The 20,740-nt window shown below is 40.6% G+C and overlaps 1 protein-coding gene across 1 annotated transcript in view; it reads right to left on the bottom strand.

Moving 5' to 3' along the window:
* LOC126188201 (ribose-5-phosphate isomerase) overlaps positions 1-19,784 on the bottom strand; it is a 44,694-nt gene extending 24,910 nt beyond the window's left edge. Inside the window, exons 1-3 of the mRNA XM_049929744.1 lie at positions 19,650-19,784; positions 19,087-19,334; positions 14,812-14,872 (exon numbers count right to left, since the gene is read on the bottom strand). Of these exons, the coding sequence (XP_049785701.1) occupies positions 14,812-14,872; positions 19,087-19,326 (301 nt within the window). The 5' untranslated portion in view covers positions 19,327-19,334; positions 19,650-19,784. The remainder of the gene's footprint in view (positions 1-14,811; positions 14,873-19,086; positions 19,335-19,649) is intronic.
* Between the last annotated feature and the right edge of the window lie 956 nt (positions 19,785-20,740).

The raw sequence follows: 20,740 nt of genomic DNA, 5'->3' as shown, positions 1-20,740 counted from the left end.
GGAGGGCTTCACTGATTCCACCTCCAGGATGGAGGATGATCATGAAGCCCTACGACCAGCTGCTTTTGGGCACTTCAGCCAATGGCTGGTGTCATCTTTCCCATTAGCAGAAACGTGGGAAGGGAGTGACCCAAAAGACCCCTTCCTAGCAAGAGGAGCCAAAGAAGACTTATGCTTCTCCGCCTGAGAAATGGGGACTGGTGTCCCTGATGGTTGGGGGAACAGTGCTCCCGAAGAAGGCAGTGCGGGAGCAACAGGGAGGCATAGTCTTCCTGCTCTGAGAGCCGACTGGAACTTGCGGAACTGATGGGGCTACAACTGTTCTAGTAGCGGCAGCATAAAAGGAGGTCACAGGCACAGGATGTAGGCGCTCGAATTTCCTCTTAGCCTCAGTGCAGGTCAGTATGTCCAGGGTCTTGTATTCCATCATTTTCCTTTCTCATTGTAAAATCCTGCAGTCTGGTGAGCAAGGGGAATGAGGCTCTCTGCAGTTGACACAAACGGGAGGCAGGGCACATGGAGTATTGGGATGGGATGGACGTCCACAATCTTGACATGTGATGCTGGAAGTACAGCGGGAAGACATATGGCCAAACTTCCAGCACTAAAAGTACCACATTCGGGGAGGGATATATGACTTGACATCACAGTGGTAGACCATCACCTTGACCTTCTCGGGTAATGTGTCATCCTCGAAGGTCGAGATGAAGGCACCGGTGGCAGCCTGATTATCCCTCGGACCCCGATGGACAAGCCAGACGAAATGAACTACTCGCCACTCTAAGTTGGTGTGCAGCTCATCGTCAGACTGCAAAAGAAGGTCCATGTGGAATATAATACCCTGGAACATATTTAAGCTCTTATGAGGCATGATGGTAACAGAAACAGCTCCCAGCTTGTCACAAGCGAGTGATGCCTGTGACTGGGCAGAGGATGCCATTTTTATCAAGACTGACCCTGACCGCATTCTGGACAAGCCCTCCACCTCCCCAAACTTGTCCTCTAAATGGTTTACAAAAAACTGAGGCTTCGTCGAGACAAAGGAGTCCCCATCAGCTCTCGTACATATGAGGTACTGGGGCAAATAAGGTTCGCTGCCATCCTTAGCCTGATGTTCCTTTCACGGTGTGGCCAGGGAGGGGAATGATTTAGTATCATACTTCCTTGCATTATACTGAGACTTTGAACGCTTAGAGACTGCTGGCGTTTAATCACCCGCAAGTGATGACATGGTACACTTCATCGCACATCATCCACCCTGATGCCACCCACTCCGACCAGGGGCCCTCCCCATGGGCGCCGCCCAGAAGCAGCAAAGGTCACCTGGCAGGATGGCCATTGTCGGGACTCCCAATATCCAGGGTGACGGGAATCTACTCCATGGTATGCGTGGGGAGTTCACGGCGCAGGCATCAGCAGAGTGATCCCTATGTAGTCAGGGGGCTACAACCACTGCATAGTGGGTGGAAGAAAACGCACTCAGGAAGTTGTCCTCACCCAAGAGATGGAGGATGAGCGCGATTGTAATGCCACAATGAGAAAGTGGGCTAAAGATCTCAATGCATGATGGATACGATGCACCATGTAAGGCGCTGTAACATTACGAGTCAAGATAGCTGTAACGGAAATTGAATAGCGTAAAGTTATCATTAAAAACGCACGCCGCGCGATTTGTGACGATTTGGTCGGTCATAATAGTAGTAACATGCTTTTGAATACAATTAAAATATAACGGCGATACCTGTTTAGTGTTATTGGAAACAATATGTAGTAAATTAATGAGTAAGGTAGCCGATCCTATAAGAAGAGGTGAAATTGGGAATATTAAGGTGTTTTGCTTTATGTCAACTAAGCCCATGATACGGCGTCTTTTTTTCCGTTTACTCTTAGAAAAAAAAAAAAAAACAAATGAGTAACGAAGTGCTAATTGTGCGTTGTGAAAAATATAGGGGCGAATTTTAAATAGCTACAGTGTATAATCAGACTAACAAATGGACATTCAGTTACGCGAAATAGCGGACAGCGAAGTGTCATTAAATTGAGTACACCTACAGGGCGGTCAATTCCGGGATAAGTCTATTCGCATCTCACGAGGGACGCGGTATTGAGACCGGTTTTTTTTTTTTATTATATCACGGAGAGCGGGCTTCAATTTATAAAAAGGAGAAAAGCTGTATCATTATTATTGACTGTTGGTGTTAAGCAACCAAAACTGTTCATCAAAGGGTTTTGGTGAATGAGTGGTGAATGCGAAATGAAACTGTGAACGAAGTTATGTTAAATAAAGCAGAAGAGACAAGACAGTTTGGTCGTATCTGTTATTATTCCATCAACCGTAACATTTCTTCTCGTTGTACGAAGCCTTTATAGACGATCGTTATGACAATTTGCTTTGAAGGGATCTCGTTACGAGTTAAGTGTTGGGGACCTGGTCAACAGGGGATAGTTCGTAGATCTTAGCTACTGCAGCTATTCTGGAATCAGGTGCTACCGTGACCGTTGTGTGTTGTCAATGGCTTAAGATCATCATATCTCATGCTCTAAGATCGACGCGCCTTTCCTCTTGGTATAACGGTGTCTCACGGTAACAACGACAACGCCGACGGCGAAGGAAGATACGGTAGAAGTGGCGCCCAACGTGGGGCTCGATCGAGGAGGATTGCTGCATCGAGTCGAGTGTCATCCGGATTCACGAACCCTAGAGTTGGAAAATATTGTAGCAGCCAGTGAGTCTGTCCAATGAAAGAGGTATTCTTCAATAATCACTAAAAGTGAGCGATACTACCAGGTATGATTAAAATAACTGTATTAAAAAAAAAAAAGTTGAGACTTGTGATTTCGGTAGATAAATATATATAAATACATACTGAAAATAAGTGTATGTCTTGGTAGTGAATAATCATGTCAAAAAGAACGAAAAGAATACATGATAATGTGCAGTTGAGTAGAGTAATGAGTAGAGAGAGAGAGGAAAGTGAATAGGATATGGATGATGCATCCCATGATCTCAATCTGGGACACGAGACATGTACAGATAATAATACAGTTATTGATTTAGAGCCGTTAGGAGATTCAAATACAATGATAAGTAAGGTAAGCAGCATGGGAGAACATAAAGATCTTGAGGTTTCGGAAGTAGATCAGCAAGTTGATCCTCAAAATGGAAATATTAATCAAAAAATGTTTGATATGCTGGTATCAATAAATACTCAAATGGGTGTAATGAATGGAAGACTTGGTTCACTAGAAAAAGATAATAAGCAATTAAAAGAGGACAATCAAAAGTTAAACGAAAAATTTGAGGCCAAATTTGGTTCATTAGAAGTTAAAATGGATTCTTTGGAAAGCAAACTGAACACCTTTGATTATAAACTGGAAAATACTAAGAAAGAATTAAAGGCGGACTGTGAGACTCAATTAAATGCGAAATTTGGAGAACTAGATGTAGAGTTTTCTAACACCTTAGAAAGGCAATATAATAATTTAATGGGAAAACTTCATGACGTAGAAAAGAAATATGAGGTAGTTTTGAAGAGTTATGATGGCCTGTCCAATAGGATGGTTAAGTGTGAAAGCAGCTGTTTCAATGCCAGCGCACAGATAGAAGAGCTTTCGAAACAAATAGTCGAGTTTGAGTCCGATGCTCGTAAGGGGATTGACAAGTATTTAGTAGATCAAACTAAAAGACTTGACGAAGATCTATCTGAATGGATAGAAATAAAAGGAAATGAAATTGTAGACAAGGTTAGGACTACTATTGGATCCCAGCCAAATGAAAATATCAATGAGCACCTAAGTAGAAATGATGAATTAATTAAGCTCTTCACTAGCGAAATTCAGAAAATAAAAGAGAAAATAGTTGATGAGTTACCTAAATGGCAAAAGGAAACCAATCATAAATTGGCGGAGTTAGAACGAAAGTCATCACAAAATTTGTTGACAGAGGACGAACGTTCGGAGAATAGGTCGAAAAACAACCGAACATATGAAAATACGAAGTACAATTGTGGTGAAAAATTTGCATTGGGAAGTTGACGATTCGGTTGGTAAAGATGATGATTCTTTTGGTCAGCGAGGATATTTGTCTTCTTTAAAGGTGGAGAACAGCATTTTTAAAAGTAGACAATTCCCAACATTCTCCACTGAAAAGAACAACCTGCATCTGAAAATCTTTATCAATAATTTCAAAAGAATATTTCCACGTAGCTGGTCAGAACACGACCGACTTCAATTTATAGTATCCAAAATTACCGGAGAAGCCGCATTATGGGCCGCTGAAGTAAGTGAAAGTTGCCATACTTGCGCTGAGTTTGAACAACTTTTTTTGGCTAAATACTGGTCGTCGAGTAAACAAGAGAAATTAAGAAAAGAGGTTTACCAACCTGAGTATTTTAACAGTAAAAGGAGTACTTTAAGGCAATATTTTGAAAAGTACATAAATAAGACACGTTATTGGAGTGATCCAATTTCTCAAAAGGAAGTGATCAGAATTTTGAAGGGAAGGTTGTCCATAAATATATGTGAAAAGTTAATAAATGTTCCTGACCACGATGTAGAACAGTTCTTGTCGGTGATTGACTCTATAGATATGATTATGGAAGACGCAAGACAAATGAGGGGTAATCAAATGTCGACTCACACTCATAGTAATACGAATAATTATAATAATAATAATAATAATAATAATTTAACGTATGATAATAATAATAATACCGAAAACCAGGTCAAACCCGCATCACAGGAGCGTGGACAATCTTCATCCTATGGTTGCAATAAAAACAATGATTATAATAAATATAGAAGAGATACTTCCTGTGCTAGAGGTAAACCTCGATATGGTGACACGAATGTGCATAGTAGTGATATTAATAAGAGTAACAGGTACCCAAGTGATGATCCCAATTGTATTCGACCTTGGTAAGATAATTCGAAGCATAATGTTCATCGGCAGGATGGAACAAATGCCTCAAGTCCTCATCCAGCACAAGGAGTTATACCAATGGGCAAAGGAGCCTCCAATGTGCGACGGGGTGAATACCATAACTCGGATCATAGTGTACGGATTGTGGAAGTTCATGAACCCCCACCGATGACTCAACGAAATAGATTAAACTAATACCAGTCACCAAATGCCTTCCTAGGATGACTGGAAAGGAGAAGGAAGGCAGGCATCAATTTGAACTGAGAGTATTAAGGTACAATAATGATCAGGATATAAGGAATGAATTAATTGAAGAAAAACCTGAAGTTTCTAATAAATGTGGACAAATTTTACAGGCAATAATTCCAACAAGTATAAATAATGTTGATGATGAAATATTAATTGATACTGGAGCAACTATTAGTGTCATGACGCTAAACTGTTTAAAACAGATAAGCCGAGGGGTAAAAATACCCACTTTTCCTATCACAGGATGTACCGTGTCTGGTGCGTTCAGCGCAAAAATGCAAAAAGTTGTGAAACAGGTACGTGTAGACGTTACAATACGGGGGGCTCAAATAGAAAGCACATTCCTGGTTGTTCCTAAAATGACAGTACCATGTATCTGGGGTTTGGATTTTTTATGTGAGACCGGTGCAATCATTAATTTAGAGAAAGGTGAATGTATATTTAATTCCAATGGTAATGTTTTGACTAGAGATGGGCAAAACTGTTCTTTTCAGAGATCGGATCAGAACTGTTCACTCCCTGAAATGAATTAGCTCTTTTTCCTGACTCACCACTCATTTACAATAGAAAATAAATGGAAGGCACATTGCCCTTTAAACTTGGTTTATTCCAGTACTATACCTGTATTTTGATCTTATTTGATCCTATTTTGAAGTAACACAGATAATGAGTAAGAATTTTGTATTGTTTATTGAAATTTCCACGATATGACAAAGTTTTTGATTATTGATTTATTTTGCACTATCATGGTTTATTGGGTGATCGGAAAATGTTGTAACTTGAGATTTACATTAACAATATATTTGGCTATAATGTATTAAAATTTCATTAACCTCATACAAATACATCGCAAGCCATATATTTTTAAAGTGAACGTTTCCTTCCGAAGACGCCTAAAATCGCACAATCCGTACCAGAATAAGAAAAAAAAAAATATAAATTTGACTGTAAAACGAAAGTGCTGCATATAGCCTTACGCAGAATAAAACAAGGAAAATATTGAAAATATTGGTGTATCACATTTTGCAATACGTTTATCGGTTCGCTCATAATTAAAGCGTAAATTCGAGTGTCCATAATAAAAATCCTATAGTAAGAGGAGTCGTCAGGAACCTAATCTGATCAGTTTAAACAAATAAAAATAAAATAAAAACAAATGATGTATACATAACATAATAATGTATTTAAAAACAAAGATGATGTGACTTACCAAATGAAAGTGCTGGCAGGTCGACAGACACACAAACAAACACAAACATACACACAAAATTCAAGCTTTCGCAACCAACGGTTGCCTCGTCAGGAAAGAGGGAAGGAGAAGGAAAGACAAAAGGATATGGGTTTTAAGGGAGAGGGTAAGGAGTCATTCCAATCCCGGGAGCGGAAAGACTTACCTTAGGGGGAAAAAAGGACAGGTATACACTCGCACACACACACATATCCATCCACACATACACAGACACAAGCAGACATTTGTCTGCTTGTGTCTGTGTATGTGTGGATGGATATGTGTGTGTGTGCGAGTGTATACCTGTCCTTTTTTCCCCCTAAGGTAAGTCTTTCCGCTCCCGGGATTGGAATGACTCCTTACCCTCTCCCTTAAAACCCATATCCTTTTGTCTTTCCTTCTCCTTCCCTCTTTCCTGACGAGGCAACCGTTGGTTGCGAAAGCTTGAATTTTGTGTGTATGTTTGTGTTTGTTTGTGTGTCTGTCGACCTGCCAGCACTTTCATTTGGTAAGTCACATCATCTTTGTTTTTAAATATATTTTTCCTTCGTGGAATGTTTCCTTCTATTATAACATAATAATGTAATATACATAGCGGTATTACTACGAAGAACAATATCCAGTAGAGACGAACTCTGATGCAGAAGCACTGAGTCGAGCAGGTCGAGCCGCGAGCTGTATTACTGCGTGAGCTAAGACCGCAGAGACCAGAGTGACACCTGAGTTGCTTTGCTCAACACTCTGGCTAGAGTCGAGAACGGTGGGGTGAGCGTTGAGCGGGCGAGTTCCGAGGGTGGGGGGAGCGGTGAACTCACCCGCTCCGAGACAAATCGTCCGTTCCCTTGCGAGCAGGTTGTTGCAAGTAGTTCCTATGTTATCCGCTAGGTGGCTCTCTGTCCTGTTGCTCGCATCAACTGCCCAGAGGGCAGGACGTGCGACTGAAACGATCGCCGACAGAGTACGATGCGAAGTTAAGCTGCGCCAGACACTGCACGCGGCAGACGACGCACAGAGACGGCACGGCATATGTGAAACATAAAATCCAATGGGGCACTGCACAATGCAGGCAGCCAAGGCAGAAGCAGAGCAGAGGCCGGCGCTGGCTGTGTTGTGTGGCATGCACTGTGCTGTGACCAGTAGAGGCGCTGCTGATATGCTCCGTCTCTCTCTCTCTCTCTCTCTCTCTCTCTCTCTGCCCTGGGAAACGTTTGGAGCTACCGTTCTTTTTTTCTGAATCACTGATTGTTCACTCCTTTGAAAGATTCAACTCTATGAATCAGTTCAAGAGCGGATCCCCCATCTCTAGTTTTGACAGCCACCCTGAGAAAGGGCCGAGTAATTCCAAATCAGTTGTGTATGAATCTAATGGTAAAATATGTCAGTATTGATGATGAAAATGTGTATGATATATGCCTTATTGAATGTTCTGAAGAAATGATTGATAAAATGTCATTGCAGGAAAAGGTGTTAGAATCAGAATATTTATCTGTTATCCAAAGGGACGAACTGTACTACTTGTTGGAAGCATATCAGTCGATTTTTAGTAAACGTCCGGATATAATAAAAGACTTTGAATTCCATATAAAGACGTACGCACATAAACCCTTTTGTCATACTTCCTATTCTATCCCATGGACAAAGAAAAAAGTAGTCAGAAAGGAAATCATTAAAATGTTAGAATGGGGTATTATTGAGCCCTCAGATTCCGAATATTGTAACCCTCTTGTGGCGGTAATTAAACCCAATGGTGACATCAGATTGGTGTTGGATGCCAGAGAGATCAATAAGATCATTATACCTGTACAAACGCGACCGGAGAACCTAGAAGAGTTAGTACAAAAGTTTTATGGTGCCCGCTTCTTAACTTCTTTGGATATGCGTAGTTCATATTGGCAAACTAGAATATCGAAAGAATCTAGAAAATATACTGCATTCATTTTTCTGGGCCGAAGTTACCAGTTTACAGTCATGCCATTTGGGTTGAAAATAAGCAGTGGTGTTTTCATATCGGTATTAGATACCGTACTGGGCAGAGACCTTTTGAATGAAGTTACGTTATATGTGGATGATTTGCTAATTGCTTCTGAAACTTGGGAGGAACATTTGGACTTATTAAGAAGAGTTTTTGCGAAATTTTTGGAACACGGAGTTACTGTAAATTTGAGCAAATCCAAGTTTGCTCATAACCAATTGAAATTTCTTGGACATATAATCACTCCTGAAGGGGTAAAACCAAATCCTAAAAAGATGGATGCGATTAACAGATGTGGTTATCCAAAAAATAGGACGGAATTAAAGTCATTTATCGGCTTAGTTTCATTTTTTCGACGATTTTTACCCAATCAGTTAGGAAGCCAAGACTGTTTGTTACGGCTGTTAAGAAAAAATGTCATGTGGGAGTGGAACTCCGAATGCACGCACGCTTTTGATAACATCCGCAATGCTTTGACTAATGCTCCACTGTTACATCATCCGAGACTTTATCAAGATTTTTATATTGCTGTGGATGCTTCTGAAACAGGATTGGGTGCCACTCTTTTCCAGATGGACAATCCAGAAGGTATCAGTACCATCAAAATAATTGGGTTTGCCAGCAGAACACTCTCTAGCTGTGAATGTGCATATTGTACTACTGAATTGGAAGTACTGGCCGTGGTCTGGTCCCTTAGAAAGTTTCGCTATTTTGTATATGGAAAGAAGATCATTGTATTCTGTGACCACAAAGCTTTATCTTTTATTGTAACAGGAAGGATGTTCCATTCACGTTTAACCCGGTGGGCCTTGCTACTGCAAGAATATGATATTACGCTCAAATACATCAGAGGGAAAGACAACATCATAGCCGATGCTCTTTCAAGACTACCGAAAAGAAAGAATGACGACGAGTGTGAAGAACGGACTATTGACTTTAAAGTCATGAATTTATCAAGGCAATATTGTGAGAGGCAGATTTCACAGCTATGTCGAAGTCTTCCACAACTGCAAGATGATGATAAGTTGTGGAAAGCCATTAGGCACGCTGTTGAAAGCAAAACGCTAAGTCACTCTCAAGAACAGTATCAATTAAAATCCGGAATATTGTATCGAAAGAAGGATGAAGAAGATGTTTGGAAAGTTTGTGTTCCAAATAAATATTTAGAATCACAAGTATGGTACACTCACTTGAATTGGGGTCATTTTGGTGCCGCTAAATGTACAGCCAAAATAGCACAATACTGTTATCATCCAAATTTGGGACGTATAGCTACAAATATTCTTAAGAAGTGCAAAATATGTCAGAAGGCGAAACCCATAAACCATTGTCGGAAGATAGAATTACATCCTATCATCCCACAACAACCTTTACTGTTGGTGTCATGTGATGTCTGTGGACAATGTCCCATGACACGTGGACAGTTCAAATATGTATTGGCTTTCTATGATCTCTTTTCAAAATATGTGAAATTATACCCTTTGAAAAATCTCCACGTTCGACCCAATTTACGCAAATTTATCAACAACTATATAATTGAGCTTGGCAAACCTATAATGGTCTTGACAGACAACGCTGCTTATTATACAAGCAAAGTATGGAGAGACACTATGAAAGAACAAGGAATCCAGCACATTTACATCTCAAGATTTTACCCTTGTGGAAATCCGGTTGAGAGAATCTTCCGAGAGTTGAACCGATTTTTACAGACGTACATACCCAAACAACATTATAAATGGATTGATTGGATTTATGAATCTGAGAAAGTGTATAATGACTTACCACACTTATCAACTGGTTATTCACCTAACCAAATAGTATTTGGTGAAAGTATTGTGCCAGAATGGATGAAGAAATTACCTGCGATAGAACAAAAGATTACCAAGAAAGAAAATATGGTGAAAAAGGTCTACGAAAACCTGAAGCATCAAGCACAATTGAGAAAAACCCGTTTTGATAAAAATGTGAAGAAAGTAATCACACATGATGTAGGGGAAGAAATTTTATTGAGAAATCACCCAAAAGCATCAACCAGGAAAAGACTGAATAAGAAAAGGCAATATTTATATACAGGTCCATACAAAATATTGAAAATACCTCATGAAGGGAGCTACCTCCTGGCAGATTGTGATACTGATGTAATTAAAGGCTTGTTCCCTCACATAGACCTGAAGAAGTATTATCAATAATGAGCAAAATATAGATTCAAGAAACACTGAATGATACCAAGACTACACTCAGTGGACTAAATAAAAGCACCAGTGGATAAATACACTCCTGGAAATTGAAATAAGAACACCGTGAATTCATTGTCCCAGGAAGGGGAAACTTTATTGACACATTCCTGGGGTCAGATACATCACATGATCACACTGACAGAACCACAGGCACATAGACACAGGCAACAGAGCATGCACAATGTGGACACTAGTACAGTGTATATCCACCTTTCGCAGCAATGCAGGCTGCTATTCTCCCATGGAGACGATCGTAGAGATGCTGGATGTAGTCCTGTGGAACGGCTTGCCATGCCATTTCCACCTGGCGCCTCAGTTGGACCAGCGTTCGTGCTGGACGTGCAGACCGCGTGAGACGACGCTTCATCCAGTCCCAAACATGCTCAATGGGGGACAGATCCGGAGATCTTGCTGGCCAGGGTAGTTGACTTACACCTTCTAGAGCACGTTGGGTGGCACGGGATACATGCGGACGTGCATTGTCCTGTTGGAACAGCAAGTTCCCTTGCCGGTCTAGGAATGGTAGAACGATGGGTTCGATGACGGTTTGGATGTACCGTGCACTATTCAGTGTACCCTCGACGATCACCAGTGGTGTACGGCCAGTGTAGGAGATCGCTCCCCACACCATGATGCCGGGTGTTGGCCCTGTGTGCCTCGGTTGTATGCAGTCCTGATTGTGGCGCTCACCTGCATGGCGCCAAACACGCATACGACCATCATTGGCACCAAGGCAGAAGCGACTCTCATCGCTGAAGACGACACGTCTCCATTAGTCCCTCCATTCATGCCTGTCGCGACACCACTGGAGGCGGGCTGCACGATGTTGGGGCGTGAGCGGAAGATGGCCTAACGGTGTGCGGGACCGTAGCCCAGCTTCATGGAGACGGTTGCGAATGGTCCTCGCCGATACCCCAGGAGCAACAGTGGCCCTAATTTGCTGGGAAGTGGCGGTGCGGTCCCCTACGGCACTGCGTAGGATCCTACGGTCTTGGCGTGCATCCGTGCGTCGCTGCGGTCCGGTCCCAGGTCGACGGGCACGTGCACCTTCCGCCGACCACTGGCGACAACATCGATGTACTGTGGAGACCTCACGCCCCACGTGTTGAGCAATTCGGCGGTACGTCCACCCGGCCTCCCGCATGCCCACTATACGCCCTCGCTCAAAGTCCGTCAACTGCACATACAGTTCACGTCCACACTGTCGCGGCATGCTACCAGTGTTAAAGACTGCGATGCAGCTCCGTATGCCACGGCAAACTGGCTGACACTGACGGCGGCGGTGCACAAATGCTGCGCAGCTAGCGCCATTCGACGGCCAACACCGCGGTTCCTGGTGTGTCCGCTGTGCCGTGCGTGTGATCATTGCTTGTACAGCCCTCTCGCAGTGTCCGGAGCAAGTATGGTGGGTCTGACACACGGGTGTCAATGTGTTCTTTTTTCCATTTCCAGGAGTGTACGTACTTATACTAACTTACAAAGAAAATTAAAGAATGTACCGACGATTTCCATGAGATACCTTCTTGGTATCAGCAACAATGTCGACGCTGAAATACGATTTATCCTCTCACCGAACAGCGAGGATGGATAATTTAAAAGTGGAATTAAGAGGAACAGAAAAGGACCAAATCCTCTCTGGTTAAACAAGTGGCCTAATAAGGGTTTTGGCCTAGGATGCCAATCGTCAAACCCGGCTGTGATCCCTGCCTTGCACAGTCGGTTGAAGAACTGAGGGCTTCATCCAAGAAAAAAATGTGGTGTGAATATGAAGTGATTAGTGTGAAGTGTTTCTAAGACAACCTATAAACAAATGTGGAATTTAGTTAAGGGCATTTTGTCTAGGCCCATTAACTCAACTTAAATATTGTAGAATGTATGTACTGACTTGTTGAGTGAATCTGAGAGAGTGTATTCACCGAAACAAATACCCTCTCCTGTCACTGTACAAAAACAGCAGCCTTTTCTGTCTGGAACCCTCTTCAAGACATCACAGTCTGGGGGCCCGTGTAACATTATAAGTCAAGATAGCTGTAACGAAAATTGAATAGCGTAAAGTTATCATTAAAAACACACGCCGCGCGATTTGTGACGATTTGGTCGGTCATAATAGTAGTAACATGCTTTTGAATACAATTAAAATATAACGGCGATACCTGTTTAGTGTTATTGGAAACAATATGTAGTAAATTAATGAGTAAGGTAGCCGATCGTATAAGAAGAGGTGAAATTGGGCATATTAAGGTGTTTTGCTTCATGTCGACTAAGCCCATGATACGGTGTCTTTTTTTCCGTTTACTCTTAGAAAAAAAAAACAAAAAACAAATGAGTAACGAAGTGCTAATTGTGCGTTGTGAAAAATATAGGGGCGAATTTTAAATAGCTACAGTGTATAATCAGACTAACAAATGGACATTCAGTTACGCGAAATAGCGGACAGCAAAGTCTCATTAAATTGAGTACACCTACAGGGCGGTCAATTCCGGGATAAGTCTATTCGCATCTCACGAGGGACGCGGTATTGAGACCGTTTTTTTTTTTATTATATCACGGAGAGCGGGCTTCAATTTATAAAAAGGAGAAAAGCTGTATCATTATTATTGACTGTTGGTGTTAAGCAACCAAAACTGTTCATCAAAGGGTTTTGGTGAATGAGTGGTGAATGCGAAATGAAACTGTGAACGAAGTTATGTTAAATAAAGCAGAAGAGACAAGACAGTTTGGTCGTATCTGTTATTATTCCATCAACCGTAACATTTCTTCTCGTTGTACGAAGCCTTTATAGATGATCGTTATGACAATTTGCTTTGAAGGGATCTCGTTACGAGTTAAGTGTTGGGGACCTGGTCAACAGGGGATAGTTCGTAGATCTTAGCTACTGCAGCTATTCTGGAATCAGGTGCTACCGTGACCGTTGTGTGTTGTCAATGGTTTAAGGTCATCATATCTCATGCTCTAAGATCGACGCGCCTTTCCTCTTGGCATAACGGTGTCTCACGGTAACAACGACAACGCAGACGGCGAAAGAAGATACGGTAGAGCGCCCTTCCCCAGTCGGCTCGTTCTTCGGGAAAATAGTGAAAAATGGAGGTCAAACCCTACAGTGGACCATTACATAAAGGCCAAAAGGTGTGAGACTCCTTTTAGTCACCTCTTACGACAGGTAGGGATACATCAGGCCTGCGGGAGGGGGGGTTCCCAAGTTGCTTTCTGGTTAGGATAGCTTATTAATCTATTTTACAGAATATGTTCAAAGATTTTCGACATTACTGGCATAATACTAACAGGTCTGTAATTTTTGGGTTTCGTACTGTGACCGTTTGTACAGTGGCATTTCCCAAGCAATTTTTAAATTCTCTGGATACAGTCCTTCATTCCTTCTGTGATGGACTTGTTAATCATATTAGTCCAGGGTTTAACAATGTATTTGGATGAGATTTTAATACTCCTATTTGGGATACCATAGATGACTCATTTTAAGAAAGTCCAAGATCAGTAGATACTAAGAAAATGCAAACATCTACCTGCTCAGAGGAAGTCTAATTAACATATGTACAAGTGATAAACGTTTATTTTCAATCTTGTCTTTGCAGGATTTTATGTAACAGATTCTCAGGTTCAAATACAAATTTTTATCAGAACTTGTCCGGAGTCATATTCTGATACTTTGGAATCTAAGCATATTATAGTATTTATTTTCTGAAATGCATTTTCTATGCCAGATTTTGTACTTTTTCTTTGTGCAGATACCTCAAAACATGCAAGACGACAATTGAGACAGTAATTTTACTTTTTGCATTACTGCAGTTTTTGAGGAAACTTGTTTAGTAACAAGAAACAGATTTTGCAGAATTACAGTTTAAGTCTAAGAAACAAAGTGTCTTTCAGGCTGGGATACATTCTATTACACTCAATTATGTGTATCTCTAGGTATGACAGAGTCATGTTAAAAATCACTCTCTCACATCACATGTACTTACAAGACAAGATAGCACATGTGAAAAATGACACAGGGCCACTCCATTACACTAAACTCTATCTTCATCACAATTGATTGAAAAAGAAGAAAAGCACTTTCTTCAACATTAATGATGTGATCAAATTATCCAATCTCAGGAGTTAGCAACATCTATACAATAGCTATAGAAGGACACAGGAGCTTTAGATGTTTCATCAAAGTAATATAGTAAAATTTTATGTAACTTACCTAGCCTTTCAACTGCATACACTATAGTAGATCCACTTCCAACTCCAATAACCGATTTATCCTGCAATAATATGAACATCTTTGAGCTTATCTGTTTCCACAGGACCAGTTGGGTGCAGAATATCATTAGATGCACATTACAATCACAAAATTTCAGTGGTACATGTGTATAGATCTGAAGCTGTAACCCATGATAGTCTTGAGCATTTAACTTGTTTTTGGTTTTTATATGGGACTGCCATTATCCACATATATTTCCCCAGCATGTCCTAGTAAAATTGAAAGTTAAAAATTCACGGTTTCAATTTTTTGTAGCCTTTACTGTTTTCAATACTTTTCTTCCGTTATATAGCAGAAATATGAGAGACGGGAGCTTCATTTGTAGCAATAAGTAAGTGCATGTCAAAGCTGGATAGTTGTAATTTTGAAATTACTACCAAAAGATCTCTGCTATGAATCAACACAAATTACTGATGACTTGGCATACCATGAGTTCTACTGAAAGAAAGCATTAACTGAAACCTTTGATATATTCACCAATTCATTCCCTGTCACCTTTCAATTAAACATAGGCTTGGGCTATGCTGCAGATCAGTATGTCACTACAAATAAGATTTTGTATTTACATTGGTTGGCTTTGCCAACTCAGAATCATATTGCCATCTCACAACCTAATCTACACATCAAGCTACACAGCCGATCCAGCTGTAACTGCAACCTACTTTAAAAACAAATAAATAAATAAAACTGTTGTTCTCTTCCTGTTTGCATGTGTATTATACTGCATGTCTCAAAATCAGTGTGTCAAGGTATGAAGCCAACATCTAGTATCACTTTGAATAAGTCCATGGGTTACCGAAGAGTAAAAAGAAGTTGTTGGCCAACATTATTAAAACTTTCAGATTGGCAGGTCCTAATCAGCAGCGATGAGAATTTTTTATACCACTTGAAGAACAACATCTACATTTAGTTGTGAGTTCTTGTAAGCTACATGTGATGTTACCAGCAAAGCAACACTGGTACACTGAGCTGAAAATTTAAACTCTTATAAATTAAGCAGCCACTCATAAATATATGGAAACTTAGCTCAAAAGCCAGTTTATTATGGCTGAAATGAGGGAGAACTACAATATTTAAATTACGCTGTTTTCTCTCAAGAACAGCAGGGAATATTCATAGTACTTTTCAAAAATCAATCTACAAGAAAGAAAATTTCTCTCATTTTACAGTCAAGAGATGCTTTAGATAGCAAAATGCAGTACTGTAGAAATACAAAGATTGATGCAGGTGCATTTGTGGACCTGGATGGGAAGAAAGCAGAGAGTGGTAACTATGTGGCAACAGGAAATTATGTTGCACGTTGTCCAATGCAGATTCAAAACTGGGTGCTGATTTATTCATGATTAGTCTTGCTCTACATGACTGACTGAATGCAGTAAAGTGAAATTCTGATGTGCTGACAGACAATCTGCCAACTGATAAAGCTGTACAAAGAGTGCCTGTGGGTAATTGCACATACTAAATGCACAAGATTAGGTCTATGAATTGCAAAACTGCACTGGAGCAGAAAGTATGTTATTCTCCAATGAATATATGAATGAAACTGACCTCCAGCATGCACTGAGTTGTGTTCACCAATAATATTGCCATGCATATGGAAGTTTTACTTTACTGAAGATGACAATAGCTGTGGAAGCCCACACTCTCTTACGTAAGAAATGTATCACAATTGAAAACTACTGCTGTCTTATGGCTACATATGGGCATGAATAAAAAGTCTGTTGCCTCTTGAATCATCCTGTAAACAAATTCCAGTGAAATCGTCATTAAGAAAACTACAAATGATCCAAAATTGTGCTGGAAGATTTCTTTGGGCTAATTTCTGTTTACCTCAGTGGAAGAGTACGATAATATAATTCATGACAATTATATTAAAATTGAAGAAGATGACAAAGGTAAAATGATACAAATGGCAATGAATATATGTATTTTTCCTACATCTACATCCATAGTCTGCAAACCACCGCAAAGTGCATGACGGGGTATGAACTGTTGTACCAGTCATTTATTTATGGAGCATGAGAAAATGACTGACGGAATGCCTGTGTGCATGCTGTAATTATTCTAATCTTGTCCTCGTGATCCCTGTGTGTGCGATACATATTGGTTGTATTATATTCCTAGAATCATCATTTACAGCCAGTCCATGACACTTCGTTAGCAGGCTTTCTTGGGATAGTTTACGTCCGGAAATACGGAAGCGTCCGATCCCGCCCGTCTGCTTTGACCCATGACGTCACAAATACGGCGGAAACAAAAACAAACACACACACTTTCCACAAGAAGCCTAATGACACTAACAGGACAAGCGCGGGAAATGGGGTGTTTTGGGTGGGGGGAGGGGGGGGCAAACTAAATATAAACAAATTTAGACGTCTTGCGTAGCTACGTGTAAGTGAAGACAGCCATGCATGAATACCCACCCACCTCCCCAGGGGTCGTAACCCCTGCAACCCATAGAAGATAAAGATGCTTCAGTAGCTGATTAGTGGTTTTTGTCTTTTTTAAAAAAAAAATCTCACGGGATAGAACGAACAGATCAGAAAGATAAATATAATAAACTAAAACAGAAATTGGAGGAAACAGATAATTAAAATAAGTAATAAGCGTTTTTAAATTAAAAAAAAAATCTCATGAGATAGAATGAACAGATCAGAAAAGTAAACAAAATAAGATAAAACAGAACTGGAGACAGCCACACTCAAACCAAACTCCGCGCCGTCATGACGTCACACACGACAACACCCTTACGTCACGGGTCAAAGCCGACGCGTGGGATCGGACGCTTCTGTCGATCCTTACGTCCATCTTTAACAGTCTGCCAGTTCAGTTTCTTCATCATCAATGTAACTCTCTCCCACAGGTCAAACAAATCAGTGAGCATTCACACTATGCTTCTTTGTATACATTCCACATCCCCCTTTAGTGCTATTTGGTATGGGTTCCTCACATCTGAGCAACATTCTAGGATGGGTCATACAAGTGATTTGTAATCAACCTCCTCTGTAGACTGATTGCAATTCCATAGTATGCTGCCAATAAACCGAAGTCCATCACCTGCTTTAACCGGAACAGGGGCTATGTGATCATTCCATTTCATTAGCAAGTTTAGCGCGATTAATGTTTTAACATCCTGTCGACAACGAGGTCATTAAAGACAGAGCACGAGTTTGGATTAGGGAAGGGCGGGGAAGGATATCGGCTATGTCCTTTCAATGGAACCATCCTGGCATTTGGCTGAAGTGATTTAGGAAAATTACAGAAAACCTAAATCAGCATGGCTGCATGCGGATTTGAACCGTTGCCGTCCAAAATGCGAGTCCAGTGTGCTAACCCCTGTGCCACCTCACTTGGTATTCCATTTCATATCCTTGCAAAGTGTTACTCCCAGGTATTTGTATGAGTTGTCAATTCCAACTGTGATTCATTGATATTATACCTTTTTCATTTTGTAAAGTGCACAGTTTCCCAAATACTGCACATTCTTGTACTTAACATTAAGATCTAAATGTTGTAATTGTTGAAAATGCTAAGATACATTATGCAAAATACAAACAAAATATTTAAGTCAATCTACCTATATGTATTAAGAATGAGGAGGATTGAGGTAGGGGGGGGGGTAATTTTATTGCAGTCGAGGAAACACTCCCCTCCTCTTCACCCACAGAAAACTAATTCTACATTCCACAAGTAAATAGTACAGTCTGATTCTTCTCAATATTTTGACACTACCAATCTGTACTGTTTTTTGCTTCACTAATTTTGCGTGCTGGGAGGATGAAACAATTAGGCTGTTCGTCAAAAACGACTCTCTGTTAATATTTGGAAACCGTTTTGCTAAATTACTTGGTGTATACGCAAATAACAAGAATACATACAAAAGCGCTATCTGGTTTTAAATATCATTACATAAAGGCTCACTGTACCTTTGGATGTTTAAAATGAGAAGAGGTTGCTACGTTATAAGACGGTTAACCATATCAACATTTCCAGTGATGCAAATTTCAAAATTAGAGATGCGATTTGGTACCACACGTACAAGGCACTGACTTTGTGTTGTATGTCATTTAGTAACAACACATAAAAGAAACATACTCTTTGTCTTGGCTACAGCCGAAATGCGTCGTCATGAGCACCTTAAACTTAACCTATCGTCTGAGTTGTAAGAATATAGTTTTACATGGATAAATATTTACAGGAGAAAGTATCACTTACTTTCACGTATTCATCCACGGCTTTAAAGGCTGCCGCTTGCTTTGCACTATCATGTGGTCCCATAATTCTTTTGTGAATCTTCCGTGCGGGGCAAAATCTACTTATCCTTGGCCTTGGTAATCTCACTGTAGCAATGTATTCCCGCGCAGGTGGTATGCAACCCTTAAATATCTCTGCATGCCGGCCGGAAAACTTCCACTTCTTTACTCTCCACAAACACCAAGAAGATGCCGTTGACATCACGCTATCTGTACACAAAGATATTATGAAAACGTATTATCAGTAAGGTCCAGCTGTTTAATATTTCTGTACTGAAGTGGGCGTGACGTGTGCGTGTTAAACAGAACATTTAACGGCTCATGTCACGGCGTTTATGCCTAAAGAGAGCGATATGTGAATACATGCTAATGAATCTAGATCTTTAAGTGGGAGAAAGGCTGGAGTATAAGTAATGGAAATCTGTAGGACTACAGAAAAACCTGCACCATTTATGACGAAATCGGGAATAACAATACATATCTGTTCATTATAACTGGAAAAAAGTAAAAACGATCTAGACTTACTTCCTTGGAAGTCGGCCCTCTCTTCGTCACATCACAACAGTTGCGTTAAAAGCTATCACCTGTCAGAGTGCGTTGACCTTCCACTTATGCCGCTGTTTACATTCCTCCCACGGACCTTACCCGCGTCAGTGCCTCTGTACCAGTAACTCGCTATTTATCGCATTGTTTTATCTCAGCTAGGGGGGTACCAAATTTTGCAGATTCACTTCGCTGTATTAGGACAAGAGTTATATAAACATTTTCGAAGTATCATTAGTGGAGAAGTGTTTGATTTAAAAAAAAAAAAGCGAAATTTAAAACCAAATTTTCACGCTGTTACCACTTTCAACAATGGAGAACGGGTAACACATTTTCGGTATTAATATAAGCGCATTGCTTTTTGTTATTGTCGTCCAACCAGATCGCGCTTTCATTTCTTGAAACATCTATTTCATTTGAATGAGAGGGCGAAAATTAATTTGTACTCGACACTGTTGATGTTCCCTTCTTTTCCTTACACTAAAGGTGACACAGATATTAAGGATATTCAAAAAACAAATTTTTTTCTTTAGAGTGACATTCCTCATTTCTTTATGGCGATACCCCGTCCTCGGGCGCAATCGCAGACCCACGAGAATAAAAGCCTAAGCACACGTTATTCTCATTGCGCAAGTAGTAGCTATGTGCTCCCTCTGCTCGGGAGTTTGTGCTGTGTTTATTGCGAAGAAACGGAGACAGAAAAAGAAAATACGAAGGTGACAGTAGGAGAAAAAGCGTCTCAATAACTGAGGTACAAGAAATCCAAAGTGACGGCGACTTTTTGTACGCAAATTTCAGGAGCTGACACCGAGATTTTTGATTTTATGCTTGCGAAACTGCAGCGATAAGGGTGCCAATAACATTTCGTGGGCTGGGAACCGGCGACTTATATACCTGTTTGACTGTTTATTTCGTGTTCCAATGCGAAGCATTTCCGTTACTATTAGTTTTTGTTCCGTCGACGTACGGTCATTAGCGTGGATCATCAGCTAGGACGATCCGAAAGGAAATCGATCGTGGCGTATTGAACGCAACCATTCCGGAGTTTCCTTGAAGTGGTTTATCGATATCTG

This window comes from Schistocerca cancellata, chromosome 5 (genome assembly GCF_023864275.1).
Source record: "Schistocerca cancellata isolate TAMUIC-IGC-003103 chromosome 5, iqSchCanc2.1, whole genome shotgun sequence".
In the NCBI taxonomy this organism is placed as follows: Eukaryota; Metazoa; Arthropoda; class Insecta; order Orthoptera; family Acrididae; genus Schistocerca; species Schistocerca cancellata.
Note: the sequence above shows the minus strand (reverse complement) of the source record. Positions and strands in the feature narration are given on the sequence as shown.